The 14,918-nt window shown below is 39.3% G+C and overlaps 1 protein-coding gene across 1 annotated transcript in view; it reads right to left on the bottom strand.

The window, feature by feature from the left end:
• VAV3 (vav guanine nucleotide exchange factor 3) overlaps window positions 1-14,918 on the bottom strand; it is a 441,372-nt gene that overhangs the window by 340,465 nt on the left and 85,989 nt on the right. The window contains exon 2 of the mRNA XM_070367578.1: window positions 4,058-4,174. Within this exon, the coding sequence (XP_070223679.1) occupies window positions 4,058-4,174 (117 nt within the window). The remainder of the gene's footprint in view (window positions 1-4,057; window positions 4,175-14,918) is intronic.

Below are 14,918 nucleotides of genomic sequence, written 5' to 3'. Positions count from 1 at the left end.
CCATATACACGTTTCCTCCATATCCACAATTCTGCACCTGTGGATTCAACCAACATAGGTCGTGTAGTACTTACTGAAAATAATCTGCTGTAAGTGGACCCAAGTAGTTCAAACCCTTGCTATTCAAGAGCCAACTATATTTAACAACCCTCAAAGTCAGAATGAACCTTAAGACCTCTCTCTGCTGACTCATGAATGAGTTCAAGTTACTCAACTCATTGTACAGCCCTGTGTGATTTTATAACCAATGTACTGAAAGTGTTCAGAACTATTCTAATTTTTGCTGACATGTAAGTTTGAACTAATACTCTATTTTCAGTGAGTTAAGAGCTCAATACTAGAAATTAAAGGTAACGCTGAAAGGCTAAATTATCATAAGCCCCTCTAGAGTACCCAAAATGTATGCTCTTCACTATCTCATAAGCGAAAAGGAAAATTACTTATTCGTGTGAACACACGCGGTATCCTAAATCTAGAACTCATGCAGTATCTTAAATGATTCCTCTCTTTCTAAAGATAAAGCATAATTAATTCCAAGTGACAAAGTGCTTGTGCTTTTTTATTTAATACGTTCCTTTGGTTTTTCTCCTGTGAGTTCATCCTTTTCCTTAGGCAAGCATCAGCACAGCACTGAGACCCAAGATATAGGCACAAACAAGAAAAGCAGAAGGCTGGGAAGTCAGAATTCTGAGCTCCAGATCTTGCTCGATCCCCAAGTAAAGCAACCTTGAAATCACTATTTAACCTCCCCACCCGCCAGTTTCCTTATTGGAAAAGCCGGAACATTTGCTTCCTTCCTTCACCAAGACTATTATGAGAATCAAATAAGCTCAGTGATCTGAAGCAATCCCCAAGCTTCAAAATGCTATTAAAAAAAAACACAAAAAACAAAAAAACAATAGGTACTGTTATTGCAATTAATACATTTCTAGGTGAAAAGGTACCAAACACGCATGGATCCTAGATTCACTGTTAGTATGAATGAAGGTAGACAGGAAGCCCACAGAAAGAGATTTTTTATGTTAATGAAAAATTTTAATCACACTTCAAGGAACAGAGAGACACAAACTAACCTGTCTAAATCCTGTTAAAATTGATAACCACAATACAAGAAATTACTTTGTCTCTAAATTAACCCTCTATTCATGTTTCTTAAAGATGTTAAACTTCATCAACTGTCCAAGTTTCACCACTTAAAATCTAGGATCTGCAAATGGGTATAGTAATAGGAACTTCATATTTATTGTGTGCTGAGTCACTCAGTCGTGCCTGACTCTTTGGGAACCTTTGGACTGCAGCCTTCCAGGCTCCTCTGTGCATGGGATTTTTCAGGCAAAAATACTGGAGTGGGTTGCCATTTCTTCCTCAAGGGATCTTCCCGACCCAGGGATTGAATCTATGTCTCCTATGTCTTCTGCATTGCTGGCGGATTATTTATCCACTGAGCCATTGGGAAAGCCCTGTATTTTCACAGCGGGATTGATATGAGAATTGAGTTTATACCTGCAAAGCACTTAGGACAGTGCCGGCCAGGGTACTGGCTCCGGGAAGATTTGTTCTCCTGTGCAGCAGTGGAGAACCATTCATATCTGGGGGCAAACCACTGCTCAAAACTCTACCAGATGAAATGTGGATTTCAGACACAGGTTTGCTCATCTGTACAAGGAGGAAAATAGTACAGGTACTTACACCTCACATGAAGGTTAAAAAATGTATTTGAAGATTGGAAAGATACCTGCTACATCCAAAGCGTTCAGTAAGTGGTGGCATTGGTGGTTTTGCTTAGAATAATAATGTCTAATAGTAGTAATACTGGTAAATTATTGAACAATCCCTTAAATTCTTGAACTTTCAGTGATTTATTTAGCTTAAATAACAGTTCTGAAATAACAGTTGCATGAATCTTGGCAGTAGAAAAATTGTATGTGATTTTAAAATGGTAAACATAGGAATAAGTTCTCATCTGCAACCTCAAGTTTAATTCTGCTTCAGACTTATCACTGCCAAAATATTTTAAAAAGTAAGAACTATAATAATGCTTGAAAAACATATGGTTAATTCCTTTACATTTAACTTTCTATAACCTTAGCTCTCCTACAAAGCTTGCATTGTCTAATTAATCTAGTGTGCAACATTATTCCACTAAAACAAAGCCATGCATTTCTAAACAATTTTTATGACTTCCCAGTCTTTGTCAACACCATTTCTGTTTGTGCAAATGCCAAAAAAAAAAAAAAAGACTGACTTTCTGAAAATCTTTTAAAAGTCAAGACTTTTCTTTCATTTTTCATTTCCCCAATTCATTTTCATTTTTCATTTCCCCCAAAAAGAGGAAGAAAATAAAGGAAAACAGAAGAAGATTAAAAAAAAATAAGAATAGCAAAAGATATCTTTATAAACTGATAAGGCATTTTTCTGGGGCAAACAAACTACAGAACTACCCACTTCACCAGGTGTTCTATCTGATTTCTCTCCATCTTCATGGCTAAAGACAAACGTGCCACCACCTCTTTACAAAAGGAGCCTTTGCTTTCAGTTCCTTATAATTGTCATCATACGTTATCCTCTAACACACTGCTGGACCTCAAGACAACTAAATCACAGCTGGCCAGAGAAAAGAGGAATTCTAGAAACCATGTCCTTATACCTATTTCCTTTTGCACATACTACTAAGCGGGCAGGTGGCCTGATGATGGAGGAGACTGCTGACGTTCAGAAGATCACAAAGTGACCAAGAGCAAACCCAAGCCCTCTCTCTCCCTGGACAGGGGGGCTTTCCGATATTTGCTGCATGTCAGCATTAAATTTCTTACATTTCTGTTTCAACTTTGTACTATTTATTCCCATTGCCAAGCAAACCAATCTGCTGCTTGGTTTTTATTTTATAATCAAATACTACAATGTAAAAATCAAAGGAAGTACCACTCTCAAACAGCCTTTTGATGAGATACTAGCATGTGAATTATCAGAGTAAGAGCAAATTTCTCAGTATTGTTTAGGTTTTTCCCTGCTTCTGTATTTTCATAATGCAATTACATCAACAGGGGTTACCTAACTGCCCTTATGCTTAATCACTTCAAAATAAATGAATGTAACTTTTGATAGGATGATTCCTATCCTTTTTCTTTCCATTCTTTTGAAAGGTTGTCAACTATTATACACAAATGCTTGGTGTACATACAATAAGAGCAAATATTAAAACCAATTTACACCTAGTAGCGAATGGACTCGCGGACACAGTGGGGGAAGGTAAGTGCGGGAAGATCTGAGGAAAGTAGCACTGACATATGTACACTCTCATGTATAAAACAGCTACTGGGAAGCTGCTATATACCACAGGAAGCCCCGGTTGACGCTCTGATGACCCAGACGCATGGGTGGGGGGAGGGGAGAAAGGCTCAAGAACAAGGGAATATATAGATGATTACGACTGATTTGCACTGCTGTACAGTGGAAATCAACACAACATTGTAAAGCAGTTTTCCACCAATTACAAAAGAAAAGGAAAAAAGAACCAATCTATACATGACAAATACCACTGAAATCTAAAAATCTAACATGTATCTGCTGAAATCAAGGCAACAACAGTTATTCAACAGCCTCAGACATTTCAGTAATTGCATGTCCTCTGCAAGTCACTGACCCAAGTGTCAAGACAGACAACAGAATATTCTTAGCTTCCAAATGTTAGGTGTCCTTCAGTTTCGGAGAAGTCTGGAAGGAAAGAATATTGGTCCTCAGTTATGAGAGCCCAGCAAACTATCTAAAAGAAGGAAAACAGTAATCCTGCTTTCTGAGATAACCAACAGGAAAAGTTATATCTGGATAAAAGATTTCCCTTGTACTGCTTTAAATAAAAAAACAATAATAATAATAATTCTACTATCATTTGTACATTTGTTCTTTTTTTTTTTTTTTGGCTAAGCCACCTATATGTAAAATTTAACTACATAATGCCCACACCACTTCAGTCACATGTCCTACTTCAAGATAAACAACAGTATTTGATAATGTGTTCTCAAGTTTAAAAATACATTAAAAAAAAAAAAGTAATTACCTTTCCGAAGTCACGGACATCAAACAGGTCAAATGCCTCGAACAGTTCACTCTTTCTCATTCCAAACGTCTCACAACAGGCCGTGAGGAATGTCCTTATGTTCTTCAAACAGAGAAACTGAGGAATGGGAAATAGCTATTAGTATATAGTGAATCATTCTAAATGCTACCTATCCTCTGTCACACCCAGAATGCTGAGGAAATACCAAGCAAGAATCCATCTGCTCTTGCTGGTGTTTTCCGTTACCCTGTCGGCAATATTTAATGATTACCCACTCTCTCCCAGGCACCGTGACACAGCGGTGAACAAGGTAGACAAAAGTCTGCCCTCATGATCAGATCAGATCAGATCAGATCAGTCGCTCAGTCATGTCCGACTCTTTGCGACCCCATGAATCACAGCACGCCAGGCCTCCCTGTCCATCACCAACACCCGGAGTTCACTCAGACTCACGTCCATCGAGTCAGTGATGCCATCCAGCCATCTCATCCTCTGTCATCCCATTCTCCTCTTGCCCCCAATCCCTCCCAGCATCAGAGTCTTTTCCAATGAGTCAACTCCTTGCATGAGGTGGCCAAAGTACTGGGGTTTCAGCTTTAGCATCATTTCTTCCAAAGAACACCCAGGACTGATCTCCTTCAGAATGGACTGGTTGGATCTCCTTGCAGTCCCAGGGACTCTCAAGAGTCTTCTCCAACACCACAGCTCAAAAGCATCAATTCTTCGGCACTCAGCCTTCTTCACAGTCCAACTCTCACATCCATACATGACCACAGGAAAAACCACAGCCTTGACTAGACGGACCTTTGTTGGCAAAGTAATGTCTCTGCTTTTGAATATGCTATCTAGGTTGGTCATAACTTTCCTTCCAAGGAGTAAGCGTCTTTTAATTTCATGGCTGCAGTCACCATCTGTACTTACAGTCAAATAAGAGGAGACAAGAACCAACTCAGCAACAAAAACAAAAAAGTAACTATGTTTATTTTTTCATGGTGGTAAGTGCAATAGAGAAAACTAAAGCCAGGAGAAGGGATCAGGAGTGCTGGGATGGGTGGAGGGAGCCTCAGTGAGATGGTTAGAGAAGGAGTCGGTGGGAAGAGGACGGATAAGCAGGGAAGCTGTGAAGGTGGGGAAGGAGCAACCATGCAGAATTATAGGACAGAGTATTCAGCCTTAAGTAGCATCCTATGTCAAGGTCCTGAGGTGGAAGCTTCTGAGGTTATGTCTGAGGAAGGGGCCAAGATGAACAGAGCAGAATGGATGACAAAGAGAAAGGCAGGAGGTGAGCTGGAAAGGCAGTGAAGTCAGATGAAAAAGGATCCTACTGGACAGGCTTTTACTCTGACTGAGATGGGAAGTCACTGGATACTTTGGGACAGAACTGGGATTTGATCTGATATTTTAAAGGGTTCTTTTTTCTTTCTTTTAAAAAGATTTTATTGAAGTATAGTTGATTAACAATATTATATTAGTTTTCAGGTGTATAACATACTGATTCAAATTTTTTATAGATTATACTCTATTTAAAGTTTGTTGGCTATATTCTGTGTTCTGTACACTATATCCTTGTAGCTTATTTTTTTTCTAATAATACTTAACTCTATATTAAAAATACTAATACTACTATTCAACAAATGATCAATATAAAAAATTTAAACAAAATTAGTTTTGGTAGTTTTGGTACTAAGTCTTTGAAAACTAATATGTATTGTATACTTACAGCATATCTCAATTCAGTTGTTATTTTTTGTGGGGGGAGGGGTTGTGCTACATGGTTTGTGGGATCTTAGTTCCCCAAAAAGGGACTGAACCCATGCTCTTGGCAGTGAAAGGATCCTAACCACTGGACCACCAGGGAATTCCTAGCATATCTCCGTTCAGACGAGCCCCATTTCAAGTGCTCCACAGTCATATGTGGTCAGTTGCTGTCATAATGAACAGCATGGTGCTAAAGTTTCAGTTGTAGGTTTGTAAACAGGCCCTTCTCTTTTATTCAAAATATGCACAGACCTATCAAGTACAAACTTCTCACCTGAGCTTTTAAGGTCCTCTGTTATGTGCCCCACTATGCAATCAGGCTGGTCTCCTCCTTGGTGCTGGTTACTCCATGCTCATTCCTGCCTCTATGCTTGAACTTTGCCATTCCTCTATCCAATAACCCTCTCTCTTTTCCCTTTTCTGTTCTAACACCCAACCCAGCTACTGTTCCATCTCCTCCTGGACTACAGCAGTTTCTACTGCTCTTTTTTCAGAGTTTTTTTTTTTTTTTTTTAATACAGATCAAAAGGGTTTAGAGCAAGGTTAGAGAGAGTAACACTGGATAGGAAGCTATCACAATAATCTGGCTGAGAGACACCCATGGGAAGATGAGGTGTTCAATTTTGACTTAAATTGGAGATGCCTATTAGTCATGCATGGAACATGGGGCAGCAGACAACTGGATATACGGATCTGGAGTTCAGGGCACAGGTGTGTGCTTCAGACATAAACCTGAAAGTCTTTGGAGTATACAAAACATTTTTAACCATGATATCATCTGAGATGACTTTGAGAGAAAGAAGAGGAGAGGAAAGGATCTGGGGTCAGGTCATCTTAGATCAGGAAAAGAAAAGGAGCCTGCAAAGGGGCTTAGAAAGAGGGAACCAGTGATGAAGGAGACCAACCAAGTAAAGAGGCTTTCCCTGAAGCCAAGTAAAGAAGGTGTTTCTAGAAAGAAGGAGTGATAATCTGTGTCAGCTGCTGCTGCTACTCAAGTAAGATTTGACCAGATGTTTTCCTTGAAATCTGGCTGTATGATGCTAACAGGTGCACCCTGACAAAAGCAGGTTCCATGTGGAAGATAGGGGTGGGGAAATGCTGTATGGAGCAGCTTCAAGACACAACAGGAAGACAGAAAGTAAAGACAGAATGTATCAATAGATTCTGAGGAGTTTTGCTGCACAAGAAAACAGAGGATTGAGGAGGTAGTAAGCAAGAAAGACAGGTCAAGGAAGGGCTTTTTAACAATGGAAGCTGTTTACAACGTGTTTCTAGAAAGGGAGAGGCACAGTCACCCAAATGAAGTCCTTGAGTGGGCAAAGGAAAAGGGTCTGATGCTCAGGCACAGAAGCTGACCCTGGAGAACACACTCAGCTCATCGACACCAACAGGGACAAGAGGTAAGGCAGCCACCATCACAACTTAAACAACCAACAGAATTTACTTTCAGCATCTAAGATTCAGATCCAACTAAGCAAAGGACACACATACTCCGAAAGTGAATTTCGGAAATAGCTGCAATGGCACACATTAAAAAGAAAGTTATTAACCTCCAATAGTTGAGAAATCTATTAGCCTATTATTGCATCTTTGCTTTTTTTTTTTTTTTTAAAGCACTGTCAACATTTTATTTTGTTTTTGTTTTCCATCTTGGTTTGTTTTTTAATTTCCAGAAAGCACATTTTACTTTTTCTACTTTGGAAACATTCAGGTTTTGCATGGGCTTAACCCAGACATAGTTTTACCCTTTACAGGAATCCTTCTTGAGGCTTAAATATTTCAGGAGGGGTTAAAACCACAGGGGAAACATCATAAACCCTTTGAAGCACAAAAGCAGCAGCCAATCTGCACATTCAGTTACTGCTTTCATTTTTAAAAATTCATAAGAGACCTTTATGACACAGAATCACTCTGCATGTAGCTCTTCCACATAGAATTGCTTATTTACAGATTAAAAGCCTTACATTCTGCCAAGATAGACAATAATTACTCTCTTGAGGATTATGCAACGGCGCTCTTGCAATATTTTTTACATAATTAAGTGCCCAACTCATAGCTCACCAAGGAACAAAGCATAATTGCACATGCTACCCTCTGAAGATTTCGCACCAAACTCAAAATTTCCCCCGTGTCGGAAAAACTACAGTAGAGCTCCATTCAAGGGCTTTGATCATTAATTCAGAAAACTACTACTGAAAGCAAAAAAGAAAAGAAATACAGTCATTACTGAATGCATTACAAGAGATTATTTAAAAACAGAACTTTCCCTGACTTCTGAAATCAATCTTAACCTTATTTGCCCCTTAAATAATTTAATTCCACAAATATTTACTGGATTTGAAGAAAATCACCGGTACGCACTGCATTTCCAGGCAGTCATCAAGTTTGGTCACCCTTTTATTTATGTATTTTTTCAGTCAACAGTTTTTGAATGCCTACAATGTTCCAGACACTGGGGATACTGAAAATGAATAAAACAAGCTTCTCTATTAATCGCGGCTGGAGATTTTCATAGTTACCACCAAACTGGCTAATAACACTAGGATCACACTTCTGCTAATGGCTCTGTGCAAGTGCAGAACAAAGTTGAGGGATGGAGGAAGCAGGCCCTAATGTCATCACAGAAGCCCTGGATAGAGCTGGGCCTGCCAGCCCACCCACCCCAGACTTTTGCTTTGTTTTCCTATGTTGAACTCTTTCCTTTCCAGTTTTTTTGGTTTTTAATTTTTTCTTTTTTTATTTCAAACCTAAAGAAGAATTGAAAGAACAGTACAATGAACATTCCTTTTACTCAACAACTATAACATACTGCCATAGGGGCTTTTGTGTGCCAGCCATTTCTCTATTTATTCATAAAAATTTGTATGTGAAAATAAGTTCAGACATCATGGCACTTCAATCGTAAATAACCCTGCATGCATTTGCTAGGAATAAGGACACTTTCCTAAATATGTATAATACCGCTATGGGCCTCAGAAAATTAACAATAATTCCATATTATTCCATATCCATCCCATATCCAAATTTCATCAATTGCCTACCCAATGTCTTTTTAAACTGCTTCCCCAAACACACACCTAGTCTAGGGTCCAATTCAATTTTATCCATTATATTTTATTTTTTGCAGTATTTTTAATCTAAAATTTTTTCTTTTTTTTTATTTCCGTGACACTGATTTTAGAAGAGACCAGACCCAGATATGTTATAGAATGTCCCACATTCTGGATGTGTCTAATTATTTCTTCATGGTATCATTGAATTAATTCCCCCATCACTTATATCTCCTATGAACCAAAGCTACATCAAGATACAAGTTAACCAGTTTGGGAAAAAATATTTTATACTGTGAACTTCCTATTTCATCATATCAAAAGACACAAAATGTTAGGGTAACCCATTATTATTGACATTAGGCTTGATCACTTGGTTAAGATGGTTACTGCCACATGTATCTACTCTAAAGGTACAGGTTCTCTTTTATATCAATAAATCCTGAGAGCGATAATTTGTTACCATGAGGCTGTTTTTTTCCCAATAATTTTTCATCACTTTTCATCCACTGATAACCCTTGCTTTAATTATTCCATTTGGGACAGCAAAATTCTATCTTTCCTTCCACATTTATTGGCTGGTATTCTCACTGAAAAACAAGCTTCCCCTGCCCTTCTCCCTTCCTTTTTTTTGAAATCTTTGCTTGTGTAATAATTAATTGCGATCATTATTCTTTTGGATGTTCAGATTGTCCTGAATTTGGCCACTGGGGGTCTCTTCAAACTGGCTTCTGTGACCTTTTGACATGACTCCATTACTGTTTGTTTTATTATATCAAACTGTCCTAGGCCCACCTCATGTTTTCTCTGCCCAAGTTCTATAATCAGCCACTTCTCCAAACAGTTCCTTTTCAAGTTTTATAGTAAATGGTATTTAGAGAACAAGTCTGAGCATCAGGCTGTTCCCAAATTACATGAGCCAATTACATCAAATGAACCTGTAACTCCACCCTTTGCTTAAGCAATGTATCACCAGCAACAGGAAGAGTTAATCTAAACAAATCCTATCATTTTCTTTGTGGCATGCCTAATAAGCCAACTCTTATCTCACACTGTTAAGAAAGAAAAAACTTGAGTTCACTGAAGACCAGTGAATACAAGAGTTTCGTTATGCTTGGAGATGTTACTGGTCTTCGAAACACTGACAGTCCTTTGTATTTAGCAGCTCAAAACCTCTGCCTTCAGACCTGGTATATGATGGGCAAAGACAAATACATTTCATTAGTTCGTTTCATAACCATACTTTATGTTTGACCAAAAATTATATAACTTTGCTAAGTTTTTAGTACAAGTGTTAGTCCCTCAGTCATGTTCGACTCTTTGTGACTCCATGGACTCACTGCAGCCCGCCAGGCTCCTACAATCCATGGAATTCACCAGGCAAAAATACTAGAGTGGGTTAGCCATTCCCTTCTCCAGGGGATCTTCCCAACACTGACATCAAACTCAGGTCTCCTGCACTACAGGCAGATTCTTTATCATCTGAAGCCCATAAAAGAGAACTTTAGGGCTTTTCAGAATTTAGGATGAGTACTTTTAAAACCAGAATTAAATAACTCAAGGATTTTTAAAATATTAAATATATCCACGCATGATTATTACAGAAATCAAGGATTGGCAAAAGGTTTCAATAGCGTTTTATCATTTAACACATATTAATGAGGTGCCTTTTATGTACTAGGTATCATAAAACTTCAAAAATGTCCCCCAGTTGGGTACTTATTTATTAAACACACATTAATTGAATGAAATTGCCAAGAACTGAGTATTTTTTAAAAAGCAAGTATGATCCAAACTCTGCCGCCAAAAGAGATCAGGCAGAGCATACAAACAAGGAAACGTGTAGTTACATGACAACATGGCAAACGCTATGAAGAAGTCATTCAGAGGTCCCTCAGGAGTCCTGGCGGAGAAGGTGATGACACCCCACTCCAGTACTCTTGCCTGGAAAATCTCATGGATGGAGGAGCCTGGTGGGCTGTAGTCCATGGGGTCGCAGAGTCGGACGCGACTGAGCAACTTCCCTTTCACTTTTCATTTTCATGCATTGGAGAAGGGAATGGCAACCCACTCCAGTGTTCTTGCCTGGAGAATCCCAGGGACAGGGGAGCCTGGTGGGCTGCTGTCTATGGGGTCACACAGAGTCGAACACGACTGAAGTGACTTAGCAGCAGCAGCAGCAGGAGTCCTGGAGTGTCAGAGACAGCTTTCTGGAGTAAGTGATCCACGAGACCCTGCAGGGTGAGTGGGAGTCAGTCACAAAAAAGAAAGGAGTGCTCAGTGTTCAGGGAGGGGAAGGGAACCTGCCAGACTCAGAGTGTGAGGATGTCCAGGTAAACAAACAGGAAGGGGATGAATATGAGATAAGACAAAGAATGGACTGGTGAGGGCAATGGAAGGGGTTCAGAATGGACACAGCTCTCTAGGGAGCAGTGAGAGCAGGGCTGGACAGAGGAGCTGGGACTCACAGAGCAAGCCCAATGGATGCAGGCTTTATCTAGAAGAAACGTTGAGGTTTTACATACGAGAGTGCAATCCTCAGTTATTCTTGAGTGTTTGCTATATACCAAGTTCTATGCTAAATGCTTACACCTTCTAATCTTCCACATTAACTCAATCAGGGAAGGTTTTTTTCTTTCATATATACTGAGGCTTAGATGTTTAAACAGGTTTATGCAACTGCATATGCCAAAGTAACACAGTTGTAACTCAAAACCAGACTTTCTGGCTACAGAGCCTATATCCTTAACTGCTATGTTATACTAGCTCCATCATGTAGTGTGGAGAATTAACTATTTTTGTTTTCTCTTTATTAGGGAGATTGTGTGAGGCAGATGAGATAAGAACAGGACAGTGTCATGTTCACATAAGGAAAAAATCACAGTGATTTGGATTAGAATAGTAGAAGCAGAAAGGGAAACAACTCTAGAATGTAATATGGAAAGGAAATACCTGGTAATTGACTGAATATAGGAGTGGAGTGGAGAGAGTAAAGGAGAAAAGAGTTCAGATTCATAATCATAGCTCCATCCTCGGCACTGCAAAGACAGAGAAGGGATTCACTGAAAATGGTCACTTAGCAAATTAGGGAACAGGAAACAGGTGCCAAGAATTGAGTCAATTAAACTTATTTTCATCTGGAAAGTCCTGGTATGGAGATATTCCACAGCCCCTCTCTCAGGTATATTCTGTGACAAGTGACACATTCTAATGATACAGTCCCTGGTCTTCGGCCGCGATGCTCTCACCCTCTCTTCAGAAACGCATCAACAGCTTACTTATTTACTACAGGTTGAAAAGCACTCGATAAAGATGCAGAAAACCCTCAGAGAGGAAGCTAAGACCAACCATGTCTAAGACACCCTGAAAATCATACATCAGGCCAGAGCTCTCTAGACAGTTTCCTAACCAACAGCTATCACAACAGATGAAGCTAAGTTGCTTTTTACCTTTGTGGCTCTTGTTAGCACTTCAATGCTATTGATACTGATGTTACAGAAAGAAAACATTTAAAGGTCGTGCTGCTAAAATTCACAGTAAAAGGCTTCAAGACTCTCTTCTCCCTCTACTCTTTTTATAAAGTGTATGGTTTCCTTTTCCTCTATGTATGTAGAAACCACTTTGACTCTTCTCAATGATACAAATGCAAACAGGATTGCTTCCCTTTTTCTCATCTGAAAAAATAAGCATGTACTTCTCTAAAACTGTTAGCAATATTGGACTAGTGTTAACTGAGGCTGCGTAACAGGAAAAGCCTCCACAGCTTATTATGAAATAAGTTATTTTGATCTCAACTGAGAAATGGTGTCTTGTGGGAAGGTCAACAATTTCTAACACAGCTTCATAATCACATAGACATGTTGACATATTGTCATTTTCATAGGAACCATCAGTAGCCAGGTCAGCAGATAAAGTAAGACCTTTCCAGGGTCTCATTTCTTTGTGGGACACTCATTATCTCATTTGAAGGAAAGTCTGAATTTGAGCATTTGGCATAAGTTGAATTATGAGTGGTCCTTAACAGGCTGATGGACAGTTCTGAAGACACAAGAGAGACCACAATGAAGCCCATCCACAAATATTAAGGTAAAAGCAGAGTTTTCCTTCTGGGCTGTCTCAGCTTAGACTTAGTCAGGTCTCTGCCTAGTACCCTTGTCATTCTAACTCCTCCCAACCCCCAACCCCCATTTAGAGAACTGGCAGGCTGGAAGGGAAACCATAATAAATTAAGTTTCTCTCCTATTGGGATTTTCTATTTCTGTCCGTTTTACCATATCCTCTCCTCTCTCCCACTACATCTGTCTTTTAAGTTTAGGTCAACTAAATCTTACATCTTCTGGAAATTTTTTTTTAAAGAGAAGAATAATTTTTACTTCTATGAGGACTTTATTTATCCCTTTTGCTCGTGAGTCAGTAGGTCCCCACAGAAGGGGCATCATTCCCATTGTTCTTTGAAGACCATACTTACAGATGAGTTCTGAATAATTATTAAATAATTACACTGCACTTGGCATCAGTTCAGGACTGCACAATATCTTCCATTTTCCTCTTGATCCTATTATTACAGATAAATGAAAACCCTAAAGGACACTCAGGCAGAAGGCCAAAAATGGAGGAGGGCCATTTCACATCTTCAGTTTTGTGTTCAAATCTCTAAACTAAGACTGCCCTATTTTCAGTAAACTAAAAGCCAATTATTTCCGTTTTGATTATATGCCAGGCTGCAATTCATTTTTAGAAAATAAGTTTTTTAATTTCTTAATCACAAATATAGTAATTTAGGAACACTGAAATTTACAGAGTTTTTGTTTTTGTTTTATTTTCTCCATGATGAGGCACTTTAACGGATTATATATAAGTACTGAAATGATTAAGATCATATGTGTAGGGCTAACTTGTAAAAACATGTACATCCTACATATTCTGTAGCATCAGACTCATACCTGTGATAATAACTATCTGGACTACATCTGTTTGCCCAACCAATGATACATGAGAGAAACATTTTTGAGAGCATAGACTACATTTATTTCATCTATGTATCTCCACAGCTTTTTTCTTTCAGTTTTTTAAATTGGACGATAACTGCTTTACAATGTTGTATTGGCTTCTGCCATACATCAGTATGAATTAGTCACAGGTATACATATGTCCCTCCTGAATCCCCCTCTGATCTCCCATCCTATCCCTTCCACCTCATCTCCCACCTCTAGGTTGTCACAGACCTCTGCATTGAGTTGCCTGGGTCACACAGCAAATGCCCACTTGCAATCTGTTTTACATATGGTAATGTATATGTTTCCATGCTATTCTTTCAAATCATTCTACCCTCTCCTTCCCCCACTGTTCTCTATGTCTGCATCTCCACTGCTGCCCTGCAAATAGGTTCATCAGTACTGTCTTGCTAGATTCCATCAGTTCAGTTCAGTCGCTCAGTTGTGTCCGACTCTTTGTGACCCCATGAATCGCAGCACACCAGGCCTCCCTGTCCAACACCAATTCCCGGAGTTCACGCAAACTCACGTCCATCAAGTCGGTGATGCCATCCAGCCATCTCATCCTTTGTCGTCCCCTTTTCCCCCTACCCCAATCCTTCCTAGCAGCAGAGTCTTTTCCAATGAGTCAACTCTTGCATGAGGTGGCCAAAGTACTGCAGTTTCAGCTTTAGCATCATTCCTTCCAAAGAACACCCAGGACTGATCTCCTTTAGAATGGACTGGTTGGATCTCCTTGCAGTCCATGGGACTCTCAAGAGTTTTCTCAAACACCACAGTTAAAAAGCATCAATTCTTTGGCGCTCAGCTTTCTTCACTGTCCAACTCTCACATCCATACATGACCACTGGAAAAACCATAGCCTTGACCAGACGGACCTTTGTTGGCAAAGTAATGTCTCTGCTAGATTCCATACACATGCATTAATATACAATATTTGTCTTTCCCTTTCTGACTTACTTCACTCTGTATAATAGGCCCTAGGTTCATCCACCTCATTAGTACTGACTCAAATGCATTTTTTTCTAGCTGAGTAATATTTAATTAAATATATGTACG

Source organism: Bos mutus, chromosome 3 (genome assembly GCF_027580195.1).
Source record: "Bos mutus isolate GX-2022 chromosome 3, NWIPB_WYAK_1.1, whole genome shotgun sequence".
Classification (NCBI taxonomy): domain Eukaryota; kingdom Metazoa; phylum Chordata; class Mammalia; order Artiodactyla; family Bovidae; genus Bos; species Bos mutus.
This window is presented reverse-complemented; position numbering and strand designations above follow the sequence as displayed.